The 22,643-nt window shown below is 37.8% G+C and overlaps 1 protein-coding gene across 1 annotated transcript in view; it reads left to right on the forward strand.

The window, feature by feature from the left end:
• The first annotated feature begins 527 nt into the window (after positions 1–527).
• Positions 528–22,643, forward strand: part of PIGK (phosphatidylinositol glycan anchor biosynthesis class K) — a 131,455-nt gene continuing 109,339 nt past the window's right edge. Inside the window, exons 1-9 of the mRNA XM_081949013.1 lie at positions 528–676; positions 6,613–6,666; positions 7,294–7,385; positions 10,448–10,583; positions 11,623–11,734; positions 14,167–14,263; positions 15,629–15,746; positions 16,729–16,839; positions 21,852–22,024. Of these exons, the coding sequence (XP_081805139.1) occupies positions 533–676; positions 6,613–6,666; positions 7,294–7,385; positions 10,448–10,583; positions 11,623–11,734; positions 14,167–14,263; positions 15,629–15,746; positions 16,729–16,839; positions 21,852–22,024 (1,037 nt within the window). The 5' untranslated portion in view covers positions 528–532. The remainder of the gene's footprint in view (positions 677–6,612; positions 6,667–7,293; positions 7,386–10,447; positions 10,584–11,622; positions 11,735–14,166; positions 14,264–15,628; positions 15,747–16,728; positions 16,840–21,851; positions 22,025–22,643) is intronic.

Below are 22,643 nucleotides of genomic sequence, written 5' to 3' on the forward strand. Positions count from 1 at the left end.
AATCCAATCCAATCCAATTATATGGTATGCCCGGTTACTAACAGGTTTCATTCACAGATAACCACGATTACATTGTGATTGTCCATACAGTAATTATCTACGTTGACGGTAAGCAACGCATTTCATAAGTTGCAAGTATAGTAACATTAGGATTCAATACTGAGAAAGCAGGTTATGATGTCCTCAATGATGTCCTCGTTGCTAAATACCATGATGTAAAAACAGGAAAGTTCTGCTCTTCTTTTATTGAGATTTTAAATAGAGGTCCTGGCAGTAAAAGTCCCAATGGAATACCTATAAGGATCTTTAAATGATTGCGTCCTTCTCAGTTAAGCGCTTCAGAGGGGACAGATTTTAATATCAATGGCTTTCATCATTTTTGCTCAGCATCGCCACTAGGCTTGGCATCCCCGCCCCGGTTAAGATTTAACCCGCATTCCCTGCACATCGGGCATCTCAACACCCGGAGTAAAAACAATCGCAAACTTTGGGAAAAGAAAAAAGAGGCGGAGTTACACAGCGTCGGTGCCCAATGACCGCTCTTCCTCCTTCCTGGGTCCTGCGGAGAGGCAAGATGGCTGCCCCCAGCCCGAGCCGGTGTCTTTTTCTAGCAGCAACAGCGCTGCTGCTGCTTTTCTTCGGCCGCTGCAGTTCGGCGGTCGGTCACGGAGCGCAGGTACGCCAGGAAGGGCAAAAGGGGACGGCTGGCAGCGCGCCTTTATTTCTCCTTTGCTTTTGCTTTGTTTTTTTTCCTTTCTTACCGTGGGTGGATTTGAAACCCAGGACTTGGATTTCCGTTTCCGTGGGCTGGTTTTGGTTGCACTGAGCAAATGCAACCAAGGGGGCTTAAGGCGACCGCCTTAAAAAAACGAAACAAAACGAGGCCGGAGACTTTTAAAATCTAGCTGCCTGTCCCTTTGGAATTAAATGTGGTGTTGCAAATGTCTATCCGGAGTGTTGTACACCGGCGCTGAGCTCTGCCTACTCTCCTCCGGGCTGTCGTTGCAATCCTGGAGGGCGAGAAAAGAGTGGGCCGGTCTCGGCTCCTCATGTCGGGTGCTCGACCGCCCCCTGACGGCTTTTGGCGGGGACTCGGTTGCTGCTGCTTTCTGTCCTTGCTCCTCTTTACCCAGGAAATGTCAAAACCCTTGGGATGATCTCACCGCAGCCACACCAGAAGCAGTTCGAATGGTTAAGCATCCCCAGAAATCGAATTACAACGTGTAACCCGTTGTAATTCTATGTCTCCATATTAGGGTGATTTTAGTTTTAATGTATTATCTCCTACATTGTATTGTCCACCCCTACATACATGCATACACACTAGCCCTCAACTTAACCACAACAATGGAACCCAAAATTTCTGTTGCTAAGTGAATTCTGCCCCATTTTAAGTCTTTTCCTGCCACAGTTAAGTGTATCATGGCAGTTGTTAAGTTAGCAACACAGTTGTTAAGTGTGTCTGACTTCTCCATTGACTTTGCTTGTCAGAAGGTTGCAAAAGGGGATCACATGATCCCAGGACACTGCAAGTGTCATAAATATGAGAGTTGGCAAGCATTCAATATTTGATCACATGACTGGGGATGCTGCAGTGGTTGTAAATGTGAAAAATGGTCATAAGTTACTTTTTTCAGTGCTGCTGTAATGCTATAACTTTGAATGGTCATTAAATAACCATTAAATACAACTGCAGTAATCACTTAACAACTGTGGCAATAAAGATCACAAAATTAGACAAAACTCACTTAGTAACTGTCTTGTTTAACAACAGAAATTTTGGGTTCACATTGAGGGCTATCTCTATACTGATTTTTGCATTCCATGGAATTCAATTATCTAGGGCAGTGATGGCGAACCTTTTCGGCACCAAGGCCAAAAAGGGAATGCACGCTTTTCTTAAAAGCCTCCAGTAATGAAGCTTCCACAACTTCTGAAGGCAAGCTATTCCATTGGTTGATTGTTCTCACTGTCAGAAAATTTCTCCTTATTTTTAGGTTGAATCTCTTCTTGATCAGTTTCCATCCATTCCTTGTCTGGCCTTCGGGTGCCTTGACCCCTTCCTCTCTGTGGCAGCCCCTCAAATATTGGAAGACTGCTATCATGTCTCCCCTGGTCTTTCTCTTCACTAGACTAGCCATGCCAAGTTTCTGTAACCATTCTTCATATGTTTTAGCCTCCTGGCCCTTAATCATCTTGGTTGCTCTTCTCTGCACTTTTTCTAGAGTCTCAACATTTTCTCTGTGCGAGTAGCTAAATAGGAATCAGATTAGCAGCACTTTATATTCTAATGCAGAAGTGTATTTTAGAATGCATGAGGGTACAAATTATGAAATGAACCAAATGTGTTTTATCTGGATCATAGGGCAACTACTGGGTGTACCCTGCAATCCTGAGGAAAGATTATGCTGCTTTAAGAAGTTGCAAACAAGTACTCTTTTTAAATTCCAAATCACTACTTGGCCTTCTGATCTAAAATACTGAAAAACTCTTAACCAGTAGGAGTTTTGGAGGTGGTGCTGGCAGTTCTTGGGGGGCCAAAAATGGCCTATGTAACACCACTGCTCCATGAGCTGCATTGGCTGCCAGTTTGCTTCCAGGTGCAGTTCAAGGTATTGATAATTACCTTTAAAGCTCCTCATGGTGTGTACCCAGGCCTCTTGCATGACTGTCTCATTCCACTGGGATTGGCCAGCAAAGGAGGCGTGCTGCAGGCCCATCAGATTGATTATTCTAGCTGGCAGGATCCAGGAGAAAGGCCTTCTCGGCCGTTCAGCTGCCCTGTGGAATGTCTTGCCTCCCCCATCCCCTCCAGTGTGAGGTCCACCCAACTCTCCTCACATTCTGGAAGAGCCTAAAGACCTGGCTCTGCCAATTAGCTTGGGGCTTCAATGGGGAAGTATCAAAGTGAAAGTGGTTGATCAATTAACAATCCTGTTCCCCTTTAATTGGGTGAGTTCTGGACTTTATACTAACTTATTTATGCTCTTTAATTATATAGTTTTTATTTTTATGATTGTAAGCCACCCAGAGTTATCTTGAGGAAAATGGGCTTCCTATAAATGTAATGAATATATAAAAAAATCATTTGAAGAAGAAATTAATTAGGCAACTATCTCAAGCAAAACCCTGGAGTTAGGGGGATGGAGTAGCAATGCCAGTTTCAGTCTCTATGATTTCCCTTTTTTCTTAGATTCCCCCCCCCCCTCCCATTGTCATTTTGCTCCTGGAAAGTTGTGCCAAGTCTCTTCCCATTTCCTATATACATTATGTGTACATGACAATGTAAAAAGAATGTTGAATTTTGATGCCATGGTGGTACAGTGGTTAGAATGCAGTACTACTGGCTACTTCTACTGACTTGCCGGCTGCCAGCAGTTTAGCAGTTCTGTCCTGACCGGCTCAAAGTTGACTCAGCCTTCCATCCTTCCGAGGTTGGTAAAATGTGGACCAAAATTGTTGGGGGCAATGTGCCGAGCCTCTAAATTGCTTAGAGCTGTAAAGCACTGTGAAGTCTTAAGTGCTATTTCTATTTTCAAATGTAACCAAGTTGACTTCTGATTCAGAAGTCATGCATTCATGCATTTTGTTTCCAATAAAAGCTGGCTGGATCTCTCGAGAAAACCAACCGGGACTTGGGGTAATAGAGTAATGATTTATTTGTTGGTCTTTTCAGTTGGAAGAGGGAGGGTACCAACCGGGTACCAACCGGGACTTGGGGTAATAGAGCAATGATCTATTTGTTGGTCTTTTCAGTTGGAAGAGGGAGGGTTTGCTTGGCTTTCATTGTTGTAGCCTTTAGCAGATTTATTTATTTAGATTTGTTAAGGCTGTTTAATTGATTTATGTTTTCTTGAAATAATGATTTTAAAAAGAATGACCAAACATGTACTTGCTTTGTTTTATGTCACATCAGTCAGCTTGTTTCAACAATTCTATAACAAGGACGGGAAGGGATTGAATACATAGATTACAGAACAAGCTGTATAATTACATAAAATAGTATTCATTAGACCGGTAGTTTCAATTTATTTGTCACACTGCTGTGATGATAATCCATTTGCCCAAGCTCTGGAGATTTAAAAAAACAAAACCTGGCATTTTTTCAGGTCAACTAAATTCATGTTTCCCCCAAGAGTTGTAGTTAGACATTTAAACTGGATGTCAGGGGAAGAAAACAAAAGCAGAAAATAAAGCAAATAATGAGTAAGTGGCCAGAGTTAGGAATTATGTGGTATTTTTCCCAAATGACCTAGAATTGACATTGAACATCTGTTGAACATTAGAGAAATTTTAAGGGTGCAATTAAATACAAGCTTTAAATAATTCAAACTAGCCTTTTCCAATTGCATACAGAGAACAGTTTTATTATTTTCAGTGGTGCTCAAATCAGATTGAACAAAGACATTAATCAACCCAATCTTGAAACATTTATGTGGCTGAAAAATAGTTCAAGAACAAAAAAATCAAAGAATAAGCAACAACCTATATTACAATGTCAAACTAAATTTTGAAAACAGAATACATTTCTTGCTGATTTAATTCTTATTTTTTTCTAAAAGGCAAAGATTGACTAATCTCGAATAAAGGAGGGATAGAAAATTGAACTAATAATTCAGTAAAGTAAATGTGATAGTAAATCTATTTGCGATATTATGAGTTCCAGGACATAAAATTGCCATTCTGGATTTCGGTATCTCAAGTGTAAACAAATTTTTAGTATTCAGATTCTGGCACCATGGGGAAAATATGCATTAAGTGTTCCATTTAACCATTGGCCAACTTTCAATTTCAGTGATTAACAATGGCTAGTCTAATTAAATCTTTCACATTGAGTTAATGATTTTTTTAAAAAATACCATATTTAGCTAAGACTAACTCAGAATTGAAGGCTAATCTGAGATAAAGAAATAAGGATCAAGTTATCAGCAAAAAGGGAAATAATGTATTTCTCTCACATAATTTAGCAAAAAAAAAACATCACACAAAAATGTATTGTTGACAAAGAGGTTAAAAAGTAGAGTCAGGTCATAATCTTTCTTTACCCCTAAGAAACTGGGATATTATCAAATAGATGATATTCTGGGAAATCTCACGTCACTGTTTGAGTTCTTATGCAGAGGTTGCAATAAGGATAGCATGGTCCAAGATTAAGTAACATATTCCTAGTAAAGGAATATGTTATTAATTTTGATTATGTTATTCAAGAGAATAAATAGAGAATATTTATTACAAATATTCATCATAAGTTTAGCATAATTTTTAAAAGTCCCTATTACAATTGTGGATTTCTACTGCAATATTTTACAGAATTCTTGAGTACAGCACATTATTCTTGAGAAAAAATGAAAAAAAAACTTAATTATGAGGTATTTGCAGATAATATATTTTGGTATTCATTTCTCTATGATCATTTGTTTTGGCTGAGTGGCATTTGATAGTGGGGCAGGAGTCTGTCAAGACTTGTCAGACTTTATACATTTATTTTAATCTGAATGACGAGCTTATGTTCTATTAAAGGAAGAATGCATCCAATCCAATTTGTTTTTAGAGGATTCAAGGAGATAAATGCCTGATCAGTTGGATCATTCTGGCTTAATTCACATTTTTTCCTAGTTTGCCAATTTTGATTAATTGAGACTAATTTCTGCAACCCTGTGGTGAAATAAAGTATGTTTTTATTTGGAATAAGTGATTTTTTTTAAAAAAAGTTTTGTTTGTGGTATGAAGACTTTTCAATAAATAAAATGATGAAATAGCATTAAGGAATTGTAATTTTTTAAATATTGCAAGTATTTGCAGCACTGAAATCAAAGTTATAGTAAATTTTACTAACTAGGGTGTTGGGTCTTTTTAAGCAGTCCTTATGATTTTCTGCTTTGGTTTTGTTCTTTTTTTGCTCTTTGGTTGCCATCTTTGATCAAGTTTCAAGACGATGGAGAGAATTCTTTGTTGTTCTTTGATATGATACATGAAAGGCTTTTTATACGTGCAGTGCTACCATACTAAAGATTTCTTTAAAACAAAGCAAACTTATATGGAGAAAAAGTTCTTCTAAAAAGGGAGTCATATTTTGGAGTAAACATACACAGGATTGTTCGGTACAATTTCATAAATATATCAACTGGTATGATGTTTATAGTAATTAAGTAAAAATAACTTTTGATTTGATAAAAACAGGGGTGTCAAACTCAATTTCATTGAGGACCATATCAGGATTGTGTTTGACTTCAGGGTGCCAGGGTGGGTGTGGTGAGGATGGACATGATCAGCTTGATATCATTCATGTCGGGGCGCCTGGGGAGGCCCGAGCGCTCTGCCAGCAAATACGGGTTCCTGAGCTCTGTTTGCGGCTGCGATGGGCTCCTGCAACCCTTTGTCACCGAAAACAGAGCTTGGGAGGGCCACACAAGGCCCTCCCAACCTCCATTTTCACTGGCAGAGGCACTGTGACACTTTGCTATTTCCAGAGTGACCCTGCAGATCCGGCCTCCGGACCTTGACTTTGACACTCCTGGATAAAAAACATATTTAAAATATTTAGGGAATTTGTGTTTGTGTGTATGTAATACTATTTTGTTTATTTGTATAATTTATATATTTTCTCTTCAGGATCAAGCAGAACATTTTTTTAGAAGCGGACATACAAACAACTGGGCTGTTCTGGTAAGTTAACCAAGCCTAATTGAACTTAACTTAACCTAAACAAATCTATTGGAATATACCAAATGGTATCACTGAAAAGAAAATATTGCTTGCCTCCACAGTGATAAAATTGCTTTTCATGCAAAGATAGTGGATTAGCTCTGATCCAATCCCATATTTTATATCCATTAAAAAAGAGAGAATAAACCATAAATAATTCTACTTAAATACCTGTGAAGCATTAGCTACCACCAATGCTTTTTTTTTAAAAAATAAAACTTTTCCAGAAAATTAGCCTTCATACTCACCTTGACTACGATTTATTAATTTACTAATGCTGCATATTGTAGGAAGTATATGCAGGTGTGAGAGAAGAAATCATATAGAGTAGGGAGGTCTTTGAAGATTATACTGCAGGCATTAGTCTTCAGTTGAGAGAGAACAGCTCTGCAGTTTGACAGGAGAATTTGTCCTTACTGAAATTTCCAAATAAGCTGTAGCTCGGTGGCCCATTTATTTCTGCACAGTCATGTTGTTGCATTAAAGCCACATAATTTATTCTTATCTTCTGTCTCTCTCTCTCTCTCTCTCTTCCTCACCTTCTCGCTCCACTCACACGCACATATATTTGTCTCTTAATCTGTTTAGGTGTGCACATCTCGATTCTGGTTTAACTATCGCCATGTGGCCAATACTCTCTCGGTTTACAGAAGTGTCAAGAGACTTGGAATTCCTGATAGGTAAGAAGAGCCTTTTAAAATGGTATCAAGCATAAATAGGGTAGTTACTGTACTAAGGTGATCCGGTATTTGTCTAGACTTCCATTCTTTTTTTTATATCTATGTATTTTTATTTTTATTAAAACATAGTTCAAAATTAAAAACACACAGTTCTACTCATTACAGCATTTCCGTATCGATGTCACTCATATTAACATAGTTTCTATATAGATTACTATGTATTACATACTCATTTAAATTATAATTATATTTACAAATATATACATTTCCCTCTTTTTGATCTAAATCTTACATGTTGCTTATATTATAGTAGCTTTTCGTATATCTTCCAGCCAATTTGTACCATATATCTATGTATTTTTATTAGACAGGTTCTAAAAGGAAATATGAAAAAAAAGAATGAAAATGAAATATCCTGGATGTTACAGCTTTCTATAAACTATGGTTGTAAATAATTCAGAATATTCAAATCAAATAGCTTTATTACACTTTTTGATCAGCTTTTTCAAATATTATATATTATACCCTTTTAAAATATTAAGAATTATTAGTAAACCTTGAGGTAAAAGTGGGTATCCAGAACCAAAGTTAACACAATATAGGTCACATCTTTGTCATCTCTGTTTTCTTGCGCTTTTTTTGTATTTTTTTAAAGATGTACTTTTTAAAACAATTTGGAAACTGCTCTGACTCGTTGGGAGTCAAGCAGGGGTGGGTTTCTACCAGTTCTAACCTCTTCTATAGAAAAGGTTCCACAAATCTACAGTGCCGTTTAGAACCGATTCCAGCTCCCGCCTGTCCGCACATCATCAAGATGAAGAGTGAGAGGAGGAATTCTGGGAGTTGAAGTCCACAGGTCTTAAAGCTGTCAAGTTTGAACATCCCTGTTTTTTTTTTCTAAAGGGTTAGGGGTGCAAGGGTCTTGTGTGCTTCAAATGCCAGAGTTTCTGAGCCAACATTTTGGTTGCTAAGCAAGAGCGTTAAGTGAGTTTCACCACATTTTACAAGTTGGCCATGCCCACCCAGTCACATGACTGCCAGGCCACTCCCACCCAGTCACATGGCTGGCAAGCCACTCCCACCCAGTCATATGGCCAGCAAGCCACTCCCACAAAGCAGGCTACACCTTCAGAAGAGGTTCTACAAATTTTTGAAACCCACCACTCAAGTCAGGTGGCATATACATATAATAATTATGATTATGGTTTGTTACATAGTCAACCAGATTATTATGACCTGAATTAGATGCAATCCATATTACTATGAATCTGTTGCAATTTAAGTATCCTGTGAAATTAAAATGTAGACCCTGCATAGAGAAACTGAAATTTTGGATGTGATACATGTATTAAGTCATAGCCTAGGTATAGTTTACAGGTTAAGTTGAATTCTTCGGCACATTTGTTTTTCAAGTATGAGGTTATTTTACATGTAAATGTGTTCCCACAACTTAAGTAGCTATTATTCCATGGAGGACTTTTCTATTGAACGTATATACCGTAGGTTTTTTTTTGTTAGTAGCCAAAGATATTTTCCTTCTTGAATATAATATTTTGATTAGATAATTTCAGCATTCTTGGTGATATTAGAGATCATAGCATAAGAAATGAGCTACCAGTATGTATATAAGCTAAAACATTTTGGCTTGATCTTTGATATTCCAAGTCTTTATTAATGAATGTGGCTGGAAAGCACTTAGTCTGAATTAATTCATCTGTGAGGCAGTTAAACAACATTATGTTTATATTTATGCTTAGGCAATTATTTTTTAAAAACAAAAATGTTTATATTGGATTAATCATCTAAAATTTCTCATGCACTAGCATATTGAAATAAATTGATTCATACGTTAATTAGTTATATGTCTGTTCATTAATTTGATTTTAAAAATTGTTTGATAAGTAAATTAGTTACACCTTTGGAACATTTAAATACAAATCAATTAAATAAACGCCCAGAATTAATAAAAATATAGCCAAAAAGACTTTCCAGGTTTGACAGCATGCTTCAAAAATTGTCTAAGAACAGGAGAGAGATTTTTTTTTCAGGGGCATAAGTATGAGATGGTTTCCCAAGTTTAACTAAATTGTCAAACATATTGTAAGTGGTGCTATCCAATATTGCTCCTTAATTAGGGATGGCAAAGACTGAACTCGGTACTTTCTACATAAGTTAGATCTGCCAACTGGCCATGGTTTGCTTACTACATTAGCATCTATGCCGGTGATGGCTAACCTTTTTTTCCTTGCATGCCAAAAGCACGTGCACACACATGACAGCCCATGTGTGCGTGTCCACACCCATAATACAATGTGCGTATGATCCCCCATGCACTCCCCCCGCCCCCGTGCATGGCTACGCTGTCACAGGTGTTGTCTGTCTTGTATGCAGCTTTATTCCTCTCTAGCATTCATCTCCATTTTCCATGGATGCATTTCCTGCCTCTCTAGGATTTACCTCTATCTGCTCCTGTGAGGCACTTCCTGTTGGATGTATATAGTTATATTCTTGATGGCTTGCATAGTGTTTTACCTCCATTTTAATTAAACAACACACGCTACAGAGACCCAAAAATCAACTGGTTGGCAGGAGGCACGTGTGCATGCACAATGAAGCTCAGCTGGGGTGACAGCTTGCATGCAGTAGAGAGGCCTTCGTGTGCCACTTGTGGCACTTGTGCCCTAGGTTTGCCATGATGGATCTATACTAATGATAAAACAACATTGAAGAAACCTGATGAGTACAATGAGAGAGAGAAAAAAACCCAGATTGATTTCTAGGATGAGCCAACAGCCTGTTTGAAGTATGATTGAGTTTCATAAATTGCATAGAATTGAATTCATGTGCAAATACAGTAACGTTAGCCGTATTAACTTTTAAAAGCTATTTCTTCATTCTGTGTTAAGTTTTGGCTTAGTCACAAAATGCCTTGCATAGAAAAGAGGATTAAAGCTATTAAACAGCCTTTCAAAGTTAGCAGACCATGTATGTTTATTTGAGGCTTTGTGTTGCTACTGCACTCAAATTGTGTATCCAAATTCATTTATTTTCTTCCCATTTAGTCATATAGTTTTAATGCTAGCAGATGATATGGCCTGCAATCCAAGAAATCCGGCTCCAGCCACTGTGTTTAGTCACAAAAACATGGAGCTGAATGTCTACGGAGATGACGTGGAAGTGGATTACCGAAATTATGAGGTTAATTCTTAAATACATTCCGTATTAAAATGTAGAAAGGTGATGAGGAAGGAGACAACATTTAAGTCAATTGATTTCATGAGAACTTGCAACTTCTTGGGCCTCAGAGATGTTCTTCAGTACAATTAGAAACACGGAACACATTCAAAATAATGTATGAATTTCCAGTCTTCACACATGTTCTCGTATCAAAATGTTTAGCCTACCAAATCTAGTCAAATCAACGTTTAATCGGTGAGGTATATTCAATACCTGAAAATTGATATATTTTTCCCATGATTAATAGTTGAACATACTGATAGTGATGACCCCACCTAAACCTTTTAAAGCAGGTATGGAAGACTCATGGATCCAACCCACAAAACTCAGAATTTTATTACTCTTGACTAAAGACTAGTGGAGTGAAATGGATTATTCTTGTCCTGAGCTGGAAAGTACAGACATGGTCACATGATCTCCCACTTAGCAACCACTTTGCTTAAAGACATACCTGCCAGTCCCAATTCCTGCTAAATGAAGACTACAGTACCTGTACAGGAGTTGAGATTTTGAGCATAGTTAGTTATTGACACTAGGATGGTTTTCTGACTACTTTTGGAACCTTATAAAATTATTTTCAGAGCTAGTAGGTGTGACGTTTGAAATTTCATAGTAGGATTTTTTTAATTTTTTTTTTTGCTGGCCAGATGGATAATTTGCGATCAAATACTTTTAATCACTGGAATGTTGTTTTCCATAATTGTCATGCAGAATTTAAAGCTTTAAAATATGATTATGAGCATTTTTCCATGGCAACACACAGTTATGTTGATAGTAAGAAAATGTTGAAATTGTTCCCAGAGATAAAATAATAAAGTTTGACAGGTGTTCAAAGCACTGAATGTACATTACGGAGGCTGAAATATGACGACTTAGCGTGAGCTAATAATACATTAATGAGCTGTAATATGCAGCAGTGTATATTTTGTTGGACAGTTCATTTGAAAATAATGCCTTTATGATTAAATGCAAACTCTAAACAGGATGCTGTCTCGTTTAGGTTACCGTGGAAAATTTTTTGAGAGTGTTAACAGGCCGAATCCCAGCAAGTGCGCCTCGTTCCAAACGTTTGCTTTCTGATGACAGAAGCAATATTCTCATATATATGACAGGTAATAGTATTTTATTTGGCATTTCCTATAGTAGTAGTAGTAGTAGTAGTAGTAGTAGTAGTAGTAGTAGTAGTAGTAATAATAATAATAATAATAATAATAATAATAATAATAATAATAATAATAATAATAATAATAATAATAATGGAAATACCTCCACAGCCTTGACAATTGGACTAATTTGTTCTGCTTTGAGACTGCATATTTCCTGTGTAGCTTACTCTTTGGCACATTTACAAGTAGTTCTCAGTTGAGAACCATTTGTTCACTGACCATTCAAAGTTACAATGATACTTGAAAAAGTGACTTATAACAGTTTTTCATACTTATGACCGTTGTATCATCCTCTTGGTCACGTGATCAAAATTGCTTGGCCACTGGAATGTATTTATGGTGGTTGTAATGATCACATTTTCTGACCTTCTGACAAACAAAGTCATTGGGGGAGCCAAATTCACTTAACCGCCATGTTACTAATTTAGCAACTGTAATGATTCGCTTAGCAATGGTGGCAAGAAAGGTTGTAAAGTGATGCAAAATTCACTTAATTACTGTCTTGCTTAGCAGTGGAAATTTTGGGCTCAGTTGTGGTCATAAGTCAAGGACTACTGTATTAGAAGGGCTAAAGGCATGTCTATATCAAGACAATTGAAACTAGATGTCTCTTGTGAATTGAAGCTATGCAGTGTATGTATGTATATTGAGGCATTGAAAAACCAGTGCTAATCTGTCTAATCCCTGAAATATAATTAACATTTATGCCTGCAATTGATCTTGAACCCTTGAATAGTGAATTAAATACAGAATGGGTTCAACTTTTAAGAGTCTCAGATATCTAGAGTAAGTTGTCTTGGAAATTTGTTTGTTTGATTGTATGTGTGGAGTAACTTAGTTTGATTGTATGGGTTGGACTTAGTTCTCAGAATCCTCAGCAGTGGTTAATAAACATTCAAACACTTCATAACCATCTAAAATGGCCATTTGCATCAGTTTGGAAAAGGCCAATGTAATTATGTTGCTGATTGATGCATCACACAGTGGACAGATCCACATACTGTCCTAATTCTTGATTTATAGCTTACCAGTGTTAGGGTAAGGGTTAAGTCACATATACTTAATATATATGGCTCTGTGTGTGTATGTTCCAGCATAACTCTGGAAAAAAATACTGTGGGGGTAAGACACCCCTAAAATCCCTAGGGGGTATGTGTTCTGTTAAGATACAGCCTGTTGTGCCTTAAAATGGATTCTACTGTACTGCTGTAAAATGGCTTCTACTGTGCAGCGCAGTGGAGTTGTCATGGTAACGGCTTCACAGTATTCCACAAGAGTGCTCCCTCTGGTAAGGGGGAAAATCCAACATTAGAAATTATGTTTGGTCTGGGCATTTTCCCCCTATAAATAAATATCCGGGCAGCACCGGGTTATTGGCTAGTTATATAATAAAAGGAGAAAGTCTAAAAAAAATCCAATAGTTACTCAAAAGACAAGCATATCCCTCAAAGGATCCATCATCACTCTGACCCTGGAAATAGCCAGGTTTAGATGAGGCTTGTTTAAATAAGGGCCCAGTGAGAACTGTAGAAATCCCAGAGGGACTTTATCTCATACTTGTCTTCTGTAGAAAAGCCTAGTGCAAGCCCTGTCTTTATTAATATTCATTATAGGCAATGATTCATGCACAATCAGAAACATAGCCTTAGTAACTGTTTCCATCATTCTTTGTTATCACATTAAAATACTTCTATTGCAATCAGTCATCGATGTGTATATGAGTAAAACTAGGATTTTAAAATACAGTCAGCGCAAGAATTGGTCTTCAATTGCATATTATGTAGCTACACAAGGAAAAAGCAACACATCGGTCCCCCCATCCCACCCTCATTTAAAAACTCATTCCTATGCACTCCTGGCATCTGCACGGCCAAAGGGATACTGAGATCCTTTGTGCATGTTACAAGTCAGGGGTTTATTCAGCAAATCATAATTTTTAAAAAATGTAGTCCAGCACATGGGTAAATATGGATTAAACACTGTGCTCAAGGGCTATAGGAATTGTTCTAACGTAGCTTGTTACTACAGTATATATTATTATTCTGGAAATCCAAATCTAAAAGAGAATTGAAGATGTGTGGCTGCATATAAATTAGTAGTTGCAGTGACTCAGGGGAGGTTTGGAGGGATGTGGGTAATACAGACTTCTTAAATGTTAAATCTGAATTGATTGGGCTTCTCAGCTTGCTCAGGCTGAGTTCCAAAGGACAAAGCAATTGCTTACCCTTTGCTTGCCTTGCTTCTTTCATCTGCTGTAATATACGGTCCCTTGGTGGGTGAGAACATATTTATGCATTATTATAGTTGGATGCCAACTGTTTTGTTTGAAGGTTTCAGAGAATATTTTTGAGAATATCCTTTTTTTCTTCTTCACCAAGGTCATGGTGGGAATGGTTTCTTGAAATTTCAAGATTCGGAAGAAATCACGAATGTGGAACTCGCTGATGCCTTTGAGCAAATGTGGCAGAAAAGGAGGTAATTTCTAACCCCTGCTTTCTAGCGTGCCTGCATTTTTCTGCCTCTTCTGATCTACCTAGAATGTATTTTCAATTTTCATTTCATTTAGTACATTTATTTGCAGCCATAGGTTTTAGTCATATACTGTTACAGCAAGTCTTAATTGGTCAGTTATTCTCCCCTACAATTAACAGCCCTGTCAACATCTGCATCAACACTTCACATTTTTACCTTTTATGATATTATGGATAATGTTCCTCTAGCAGATTGTACAGCTAAGCATTAAGGTCCTCTATACAAGGCAAGTTATGAACCGAGCGGGCCCTTGCAATGTCCTCTGTCCGGAAATGTCTGTCAAAGCTGGTGCTTGTTTTTGATTGACTGGTTTGAAAATACAGGCTGATCTATTGAGTCATTTGCATCACTGATCTTTAAAATACCACCTGGCATCCAAGGTATAAGTATGTGATGGCGAAGCTATGGCACGCTTGCCAGAGGTGGCATGCAGCGCCCTCTCTGTGGGCATGTGCGCTGTCGCCAGCTGCTCTTCGGGTTTCTGGTGCTCCAGCGCGCATGTGTGCATTCCAGTTTGGGCACTTGGTGCTGAAAAGGTTAGCCATCACTGCTATAAGAGTTAAATCTTAGATATCAGGGCTATTCAAATATATTGAAAAAGGTACTTTGCTATGCAACTCAACTTACAAATATGAGAGATTTCAACAAACCTATCCAGGGTTGTAAGTTTATATTGGTTTCATGAACCCAACTGTAGCAAGGTAAAAACAGGATTTTTCTTTTCAAATTGTCCCACCATTTAAAATTGAAACATCATTGAAGATCTAGCAAAAATATATATGCAGATCTTTATAAATTAAAAAGTATATGTAATCTTGCATTATAGTTAATCAAAGGAAGTAGTAATCGAAAACCTTTGTTATTTTGGTTTTGAGTTATCAGACAGATCCTTTGCAAAAGGAAGCCTACACAAGACTTAAAGAAGTTTATATTGACATAGTTAGTGTAAGATTTCAGGATTTTACTTTTGAATAAAACACACCTTGGATTGTGTATTTAATCACCAGTACTTTTTTTCTATGCAATGGTGATAAAACTGGATAGTTTATAAAGGTACATTATTGTCAGTTAATGGCAAAAATCCTGGAGGCCAAATCTCCAGGAAGACTTTATTTTAAAGTAGCATTTTGCTTGCAAGGCTGGATAAAGTGACCACAGCTGATGGATAAAGGAAGATATGACTTATCTCTTATATGCCAGTAAGGGCTTTACTTTGTATCTGGATATTTTGTTGTGCTTGATTATTGTGGAAGGCTTAGGGGCCAGCTGGCATAAACAGGCATAAAGGATTCTTTTTTCCCCTTCTAGGTACAATGAATTGCTATTTATCATTGATACATGCCAAGGAGCATCGATGTACGAGCGGTTTTATTCTCCCAATATAATGGCTTTGGCTAGCAGCCAGGTTGGAGAAGATTCACTTTCTGTAAGTGTATCATTTTACATGTTAACTATATATAGATAACAGTTAGCAAATGAAAATCTCTCCTAGTTTGGTGGGTATCTAGCTGTATAAGATTTCATAGGAATCTTGTTTCTGCTGGAAAATACTGGATTTATAATGGAATGAGAATTTGTTTTAAATGAATAGTACTCATTAGTAATAGTGCTATAAAGAAAAGCAAGACTTTTAAAAAAAATGCAAATGAAATTATGACCCTAATTTAAGTTATTTACAACCTTCCAGGAAGTCATGACTTTTACAATCCTTTTTTGAGAACTTTGGTATATTTTATTGCATATTGTGGAGGGCTAAAAGCAGGGATGGGTTGCTCCCGCATTACTGCCAGTTCGGTGCGTGCAAAAAATTTGTGTATGCGCACGCTTTAGTGCACACTTGCACAAAAATAGGTCTGCACATGCACAAAACATTTAAAAAAAATAAATTAAATTTGTGCAATTACAATTGTTCTGCACATGCGCAGACCGAAAATCAAGAGGTTGGCCCCACAGAACTGGTTCGGGGGCATGGCAGTCCTGGGTTGCTGTCAGTTCCAGCGACCCAAGCCGCCAAACCACTAATGGTTCCGCCAAACCGATCTGAACCGGTAGGAACCCACCTCTGGCTAAAAGCACTTCTACAGAACTGTCACTCTCAATGAAGGATGAATTTTGAAAGAAAAGAAGCAGGTAAAAGATTGCTGTCTTTCTCTTAGTCCGAATAGATTGAAATATAGAGTTAGCGTTACAGCTCTATATAGTTCTTTTCCAGCACATTCACATACAGTATTTTGCTTGGCCTTATTTATTTGTGTTCCTTTCTGTACCCCATAGTAGCTATTCATAGTTTGGGAGGTTAATCAGCTGTTGATCGAGGATGTAGATATAAGATTGTGTTGTTCAGTTTTCATTGCTAAACATTTTTATATAGTAAATTTGGTATTTATAACAACATTCTCTTTTTGAAGCATCAACCAGATCTTGGCATTGGTGTCCATTTGATGGATAGATATACATTTTACGTCTTGGAATTTTTAGAAGAAATTAACCCAGCAAGCCAGACGAATATGAATGACCTGGTAAATACTTATTTAACTTGCTATTCATGAAACCGCTACTGGAAAGTTGTGTGTTTTGTATAATTTTATATAATCCTTTTAACATCCATTCCTATTTTCCCCATTGTCACTGTATTGCATCAAGTTGTGAAGAAAATATTTTTTTTCTAGTTTTAAATGCCAAAAACGAGATTTGTTCAAGTTAAATTAGCCTTAAATTTACATCATCTTATTAAAAAGTTATCCTTTTACAGCATGGAATCTTAGTAGCAAAGCTGTTTTTTTCATTATAACCACTCTATGCTGACGTTTGAATTCTTTCTAGACAGCCTACAATGCTGTCTTTTAGCTCAATTATATTAAAATGTTATATTATGCAAGATTCAGAACATTGCTTGATTCCTGACTCAAGCTGAAAAATATCTTAGCCTTGATAGAAGTTAAATGTAAGAATTAATTGCAGAGTGTAAAAAAGAAGCATAAGTGATTGGTAAAACATAAATCTCAATGAACAAAAGATGTGACTGCCATCTCTAATTAAAGAATCAAGTTTGTAGTTACTAGGAAGATTTTTGGTTGTGGTATTGGAAAGGTCCTGTGTAATGAAGCAAATAATCTCATGATATGAGATAGCTCCATGGATTTGACTAGTAGAAGAGAGCCCATAGATCTGCCAATGGAAGGGATCTGGGCATTTTATGGCCTATGGGCAGGCCCAGTCTGACTCTCAGCAGTGTGGGGCAGGTTCTGGCAGTCTTGGAGGTGAAAAATCATTGGCGGGGGTTGGGGCTTCAGCAGGGAGTCAGCAGCAGAGAGCAGGATGGGGCATCAGTGGTAGGGGGCGTTGTGGCCTTCCACAACAGACCTTCTCAGTTCCTTTTTACAGAAATACGATGTGAATGTGCCATACAATCAATCAATCAATCAATCAATCTCATCTGGCCTCTTGGGAAAATTAATTAGCTACCCCTGCTTGTGTGAGGTAAATAACTAGCAACATTCAGAATCCAATCCTAAGCATGGTTCCCCCCCCCCCCCCGAAAAAAAAACCGCACTGAATTGCGAAGGATTCTCACTCTGCTAGGCATTCTTAGGAAGCCTTTTTTAATTTATTTGAAATGTTAATATGGTCAGAAGATTTAGGACCATGCCTCTTCTGGAAGCCTTCTTAAAATTGGAATTATGCAGCAGAGCTCCAAGTATTCAGTGGTGTGGTTAGGGTTCGAGTGCTATAGAGCAAATCAGTCTGCATATGATGAAATTTCCCCCCTGATTCCTAAGGAGAAGACAGACTCCTGGCCATTTTTCCATCTATGATCTTTTATAAGAGATTTTTTTTCCCCTAAATGGAAATTCTGCATACATGTGTATAGCCAGGTGATATAAGAAGCAATATATATATTCATATATTAATAGATAAGAATTAGCTTGTCTCTCCACATCTTTCATATTATGTTAAGCAAAAAGTTCTTTTGCACATGCTATCCACTCATATCCTGTTTTGCAGATTTGAGCGATGTCCTCTTTAAATTCAATCTTGCTTAACATACTATGCCAAAAGATACGAGCTGTGAACCTAAATCTCAAAAGTCTTTTTTCACCTGAGAGAGCAGCTGTGTAAAATCATCTAGTATTGAAGTTTACAGATGCAGTTGCAGGTTATCTTGTCACTAGAAAAGATGGCACCAACTTTGCAGTAAACAGCTCACATTGCCAAGCTTGATGCTGATATAGAACTGAGTAAGCAACCAATGTTCATCTGAGAAAGAAGTTTCATTATTAAATCAGACAAAAATATATTTTTAAAGGATATATATATAGGGTATACATTTGAGAATGAAGGATATATAGATAATCATCGATTTACAACCATAATTGAGCCTGGAGTTACCTTTGTAAGTCATGGTGGTTAAGTGTGACCATGCCTGATTTTATGACTGTTGTTGTGCCAGTGATTAGGGAATCCGGCAACCATTAAGTGATTTCCCGAAAGGGCATTTTTGCCAGAAATTGGAAGTAAATACTGCTTTTTGCCCCAAAATGCCAAAAATCATGGTCATGTGACAGCAGGATGCTGCAAACAGTTCTAAACTTGGGACTGTTGCCAAGCACCCATAATGTCATCACATGACTATTGGGGGGGGGGAAGCCATTGGAACCTTAAAACTGGGTTGTAAGTAGGTCTGAAGGGCTTTGTTACAACTTTGAATGGTTACTAAGTGAGCAGTCATAAGTTGAGGACTACCTGTATTATAATGATAAACAGACCATTCCATTCTGAACAAGTTTGTCTCATAATAAACTTTGTGTTCTCTGGAATCCATTAACTTACTAGAAACCATAGAATTAACCGATAAATAAAATGTCATCTTGGAAATATTGTGACAATGGGCCAGCGAGTTAGAAATTAGTGTACAATTTGACTTCCGGTTCCGGCGGCCACCAGCGACGAGCAAGTGTTTGCTCGCTCCGGCTCCTCGGTGGGCTTCCCCACTCCTTGGGGGGCACAGGACGCTCCGCAGAGGCGTCCTGCCGGAGGGGCGGCATCGCGGGGGATCCCTGGATCGGCGGCGGCCGGCGGGAGGTCCCCCGCTTCGCCCAAGGCACCGGGGAGCAGATCGGAGGACACGTGGGCGTCTTCGCTGAATGCTGCGTGGAGAATGAAAAAGCAGAAGGAAGCAGCGGCGGTGCGGTGAGGCGCATACCCCCCTCCAATCCCTTTATTGAATTGAAGAACTTTTCAGCAGTTTAAAACTTTTTCTTTCGGCTAACTTGGGAGGCGCGGCTAGAGGGAGGGGGATTTCCCCCCCCCCTCGGACAGGCGGCTTGGAACAATTCTGCTCTCAGCCCCAGGGGAAGGAGGAGGGGGGAGAGCCAACCAATGATGCCACACCCCTGCTTAAAGTGACTTTCTTTGAACTTAACCCCATAATTACTGATGATCTGAAAACTTTGGGAACTTTGAAAACTTTGTTATGCCTCTAAACCCGAAGCTGGCAGGGCAAGATGGCACACTTCCGTTGTCTTCATGAACGGTGAAACCTGACTCCACCTTTAAAAATTCAGGCTTCCGGTCTTTATCTCCGTGCTACTCAGATAAATCTCTTGTGGATTGCTACTCTTTGAACTCCCTGGAGTGAAAAACTTTGCTCTACTGCCAGGGTGATTAGAGAAACTCTCTTCTGCCTGGACCTTCTGCCTCCTGGACTCTTCTGGCTGCTCTGCCGCTCTGACTGTCCATTCTCTACACTGACTGAACTCTTTATTCTATAAACAATGTCTCCTAAAAGACCACCTCCTGGAAAGCCTGGCTTTGCCACCTCTGCCCCAACATCAGCAACTTCCAGCCCTGCTACACAAATCAAAGATAACAGACCTGATGCAACCTAAAAGTACAGAGATGGATTTGCAACAAATGCTTCAGCAACTTTTACAGGGACAAGAGGAAATTAAGAAACAATTAAAGGAAATGAAAGAAGAAATTAAAGAGAATCAAGCCCAAATTTATAAGAACTCACAGAGACTGGACCTTTTGGAGGGTGGGGCGGCTGAGATGAGGGAGGGGGTGGAAGCAGTGCAGAAGGGAAACAAAGAACTTGATACCCAACAAATGAAAACAGAATTTGAGAGAATGTCCTTTTATCTTAGATTTCAAAACGTGATGGAAGCAGATGATGAAAACATAAGGGACATCATGATAAATATACTGGCCGAATATATCCATAAAGAAAAACAACAGATGGAATGGGAGATAGATCTGGTTTATAGAGTGAACTCAGCCTATGCTAGAACACACAACGTACCCAGGGAGGTACATATTAAATTCCTCAGAAAAAGCACAAGAGACGAAATTCTGGGTGCACAAAGGGGGCAAGCCCTGACATACCATGATAGGGAGATAACCATTCTGAAGCAGATCCCCAAGAAAGTGAGGGAAAAAAGAAAAAATTATTCGCAATTAGCGAATAAATTATACCAGAAGGGGGTGTGGTTCAGATGGTTGATGCCTGAAGGTATGTTAATATTCTGGGAGGAGACAAGAATTAGAATCAACACACCCATAGAGGCACAGGCCTTTATGGAAAAAAATAAAACACACCTAGAAAAAACAGAAGATCCTACAACAGACACGCAGGACACGGGAGGGGCCGGAGGTCTGCCGGCGGGGGGAGATGGGGCAATACCAAGAAAGCTCAGATCACAAAAATGAATAAGAAAATCTTTTTGACATAAACTGATCGAAAGTACCAATGGAATTAATATGTGGACTATATACTACTATGTATTAAATTGATTGAAAGTACCAACAGAATTAATATGCTGACTATATATGACTATGTATTAATGACTTTTACCCAGATGTATACTATGAGTTTGGAGGGAGGGGGCGCCTACCACACTTTGCAACTGCCAAAATTTGTATACTTTTTCCACTACCTTTTTCCTTGCAAATTTTAAAAAAACCCAATAAAACTTTGTTTATAAAAAAAAGAAAAAGAAATTAGTGTACAATTTGCCGATCTTATAGCAGATTTACAAGGACTTGTTTTAACAGTTTTAAATTTTATTTTATTTTTTGATAGATAGATAGAATTATGTCCTCTGCTTGAATATTCTATTTTTGCTTTGTTCTTTATACTCTTTGATTGAGGCAAACAGTTACTTTTAGAAATTGCTGATTTCCAACTAGTATTTGATTGGTTTGTAGGTAAATGGATTTTAATATGACACCAAATTATGGAATTTCTAGAAAATTATTCAAATAATTGGAATCTGTAATTTGGAGTGGAAATATATATAACTCTGTAACAAGATACCAGTGATAGAAATATGGCTTGTCAGTTATGTTAAATTAATCCTTTCACTCTAAAAAGGAATAAAACTATCTAGATTCCAATATTATTCCTATTGGGGAATTGGAAAACCATGTCACAAGTTGTATGGATGATCACTGTAGGGACAAACACCTAGTTGGGAACAGAAATGCAGTAAAGGTTTTCATGAAGATTTGAAATGAAATACCTTCTTTATAGTTTCAGGTATGCCCTAAAAGTTTGTGTGTATCAACACCTGGACACCGGACAGATCTGTTTCAGAGAAATCCTGACAATGTCTTGATAACTGATTTTTTTGGGAGCGTACGAAAAGTGGAAATTACAACTGAGACAGTTTCTCTGGATCCTAATTTGGCACCTGCAGAAATAAGGTATTTGGGTTTATTTTTTGAAGCTCAGATATTCATAAATGAATATATAATTAAATATATATATCAATATATAAAGAGGATTGATCCATACTGATAAATACCAGAATGTGTGTACAGACTGAAATGACGTTACTGCAAAAAGATTCTAGGTGGTGTTCAGGAAGAGACTGTAAACATTCATTGGAGAGTATTTTTGTGTGTGTATATTTTGGGTTTTGTACTTTGTTTCTTGGGAACTGCAGGAATAGAGGATGCAATGGGGCATGTATGATGATAGTATATTGATTTAAAAATCACCAAGAAAGTAAGATAAAATATTTGAAAGCCTCAAGGCTCATGTTTGATGAACACTGGAAATCTAAAATTTATCTCACCCCCAAAAAAGTAATGAAGAGGATGCCAGATGCTTCTCTGTATGGAATAAAGCATTCATAAAACATTAGTATTCTGAATAGTAATACTCATAAAGCTACATTACAATAAGAATATATGAAGAGAGAATATAAAATATGGAGTACAAGTAGTCCTTGATCTATGACCATAATTGGGATCAGAATTTCGGTTGCTAAGTAAAGCAATTGTTAAATGAGTTGCACCTGATTTACTACTTTTTGTGTGT

The sequence above is a fragment of the Natrix helvetica genome, assembly GCF_964273705.1.
Source record: "Natrix helvetica genome assembly, chromosome: 3".
Classification (NCBI taxonomy): domain Eukaryota; kingdom Metazoa; phylum Chordata; class Lepidosauria; order Squamata; family Natricidae; genus Natrix; species Natrix helvetica.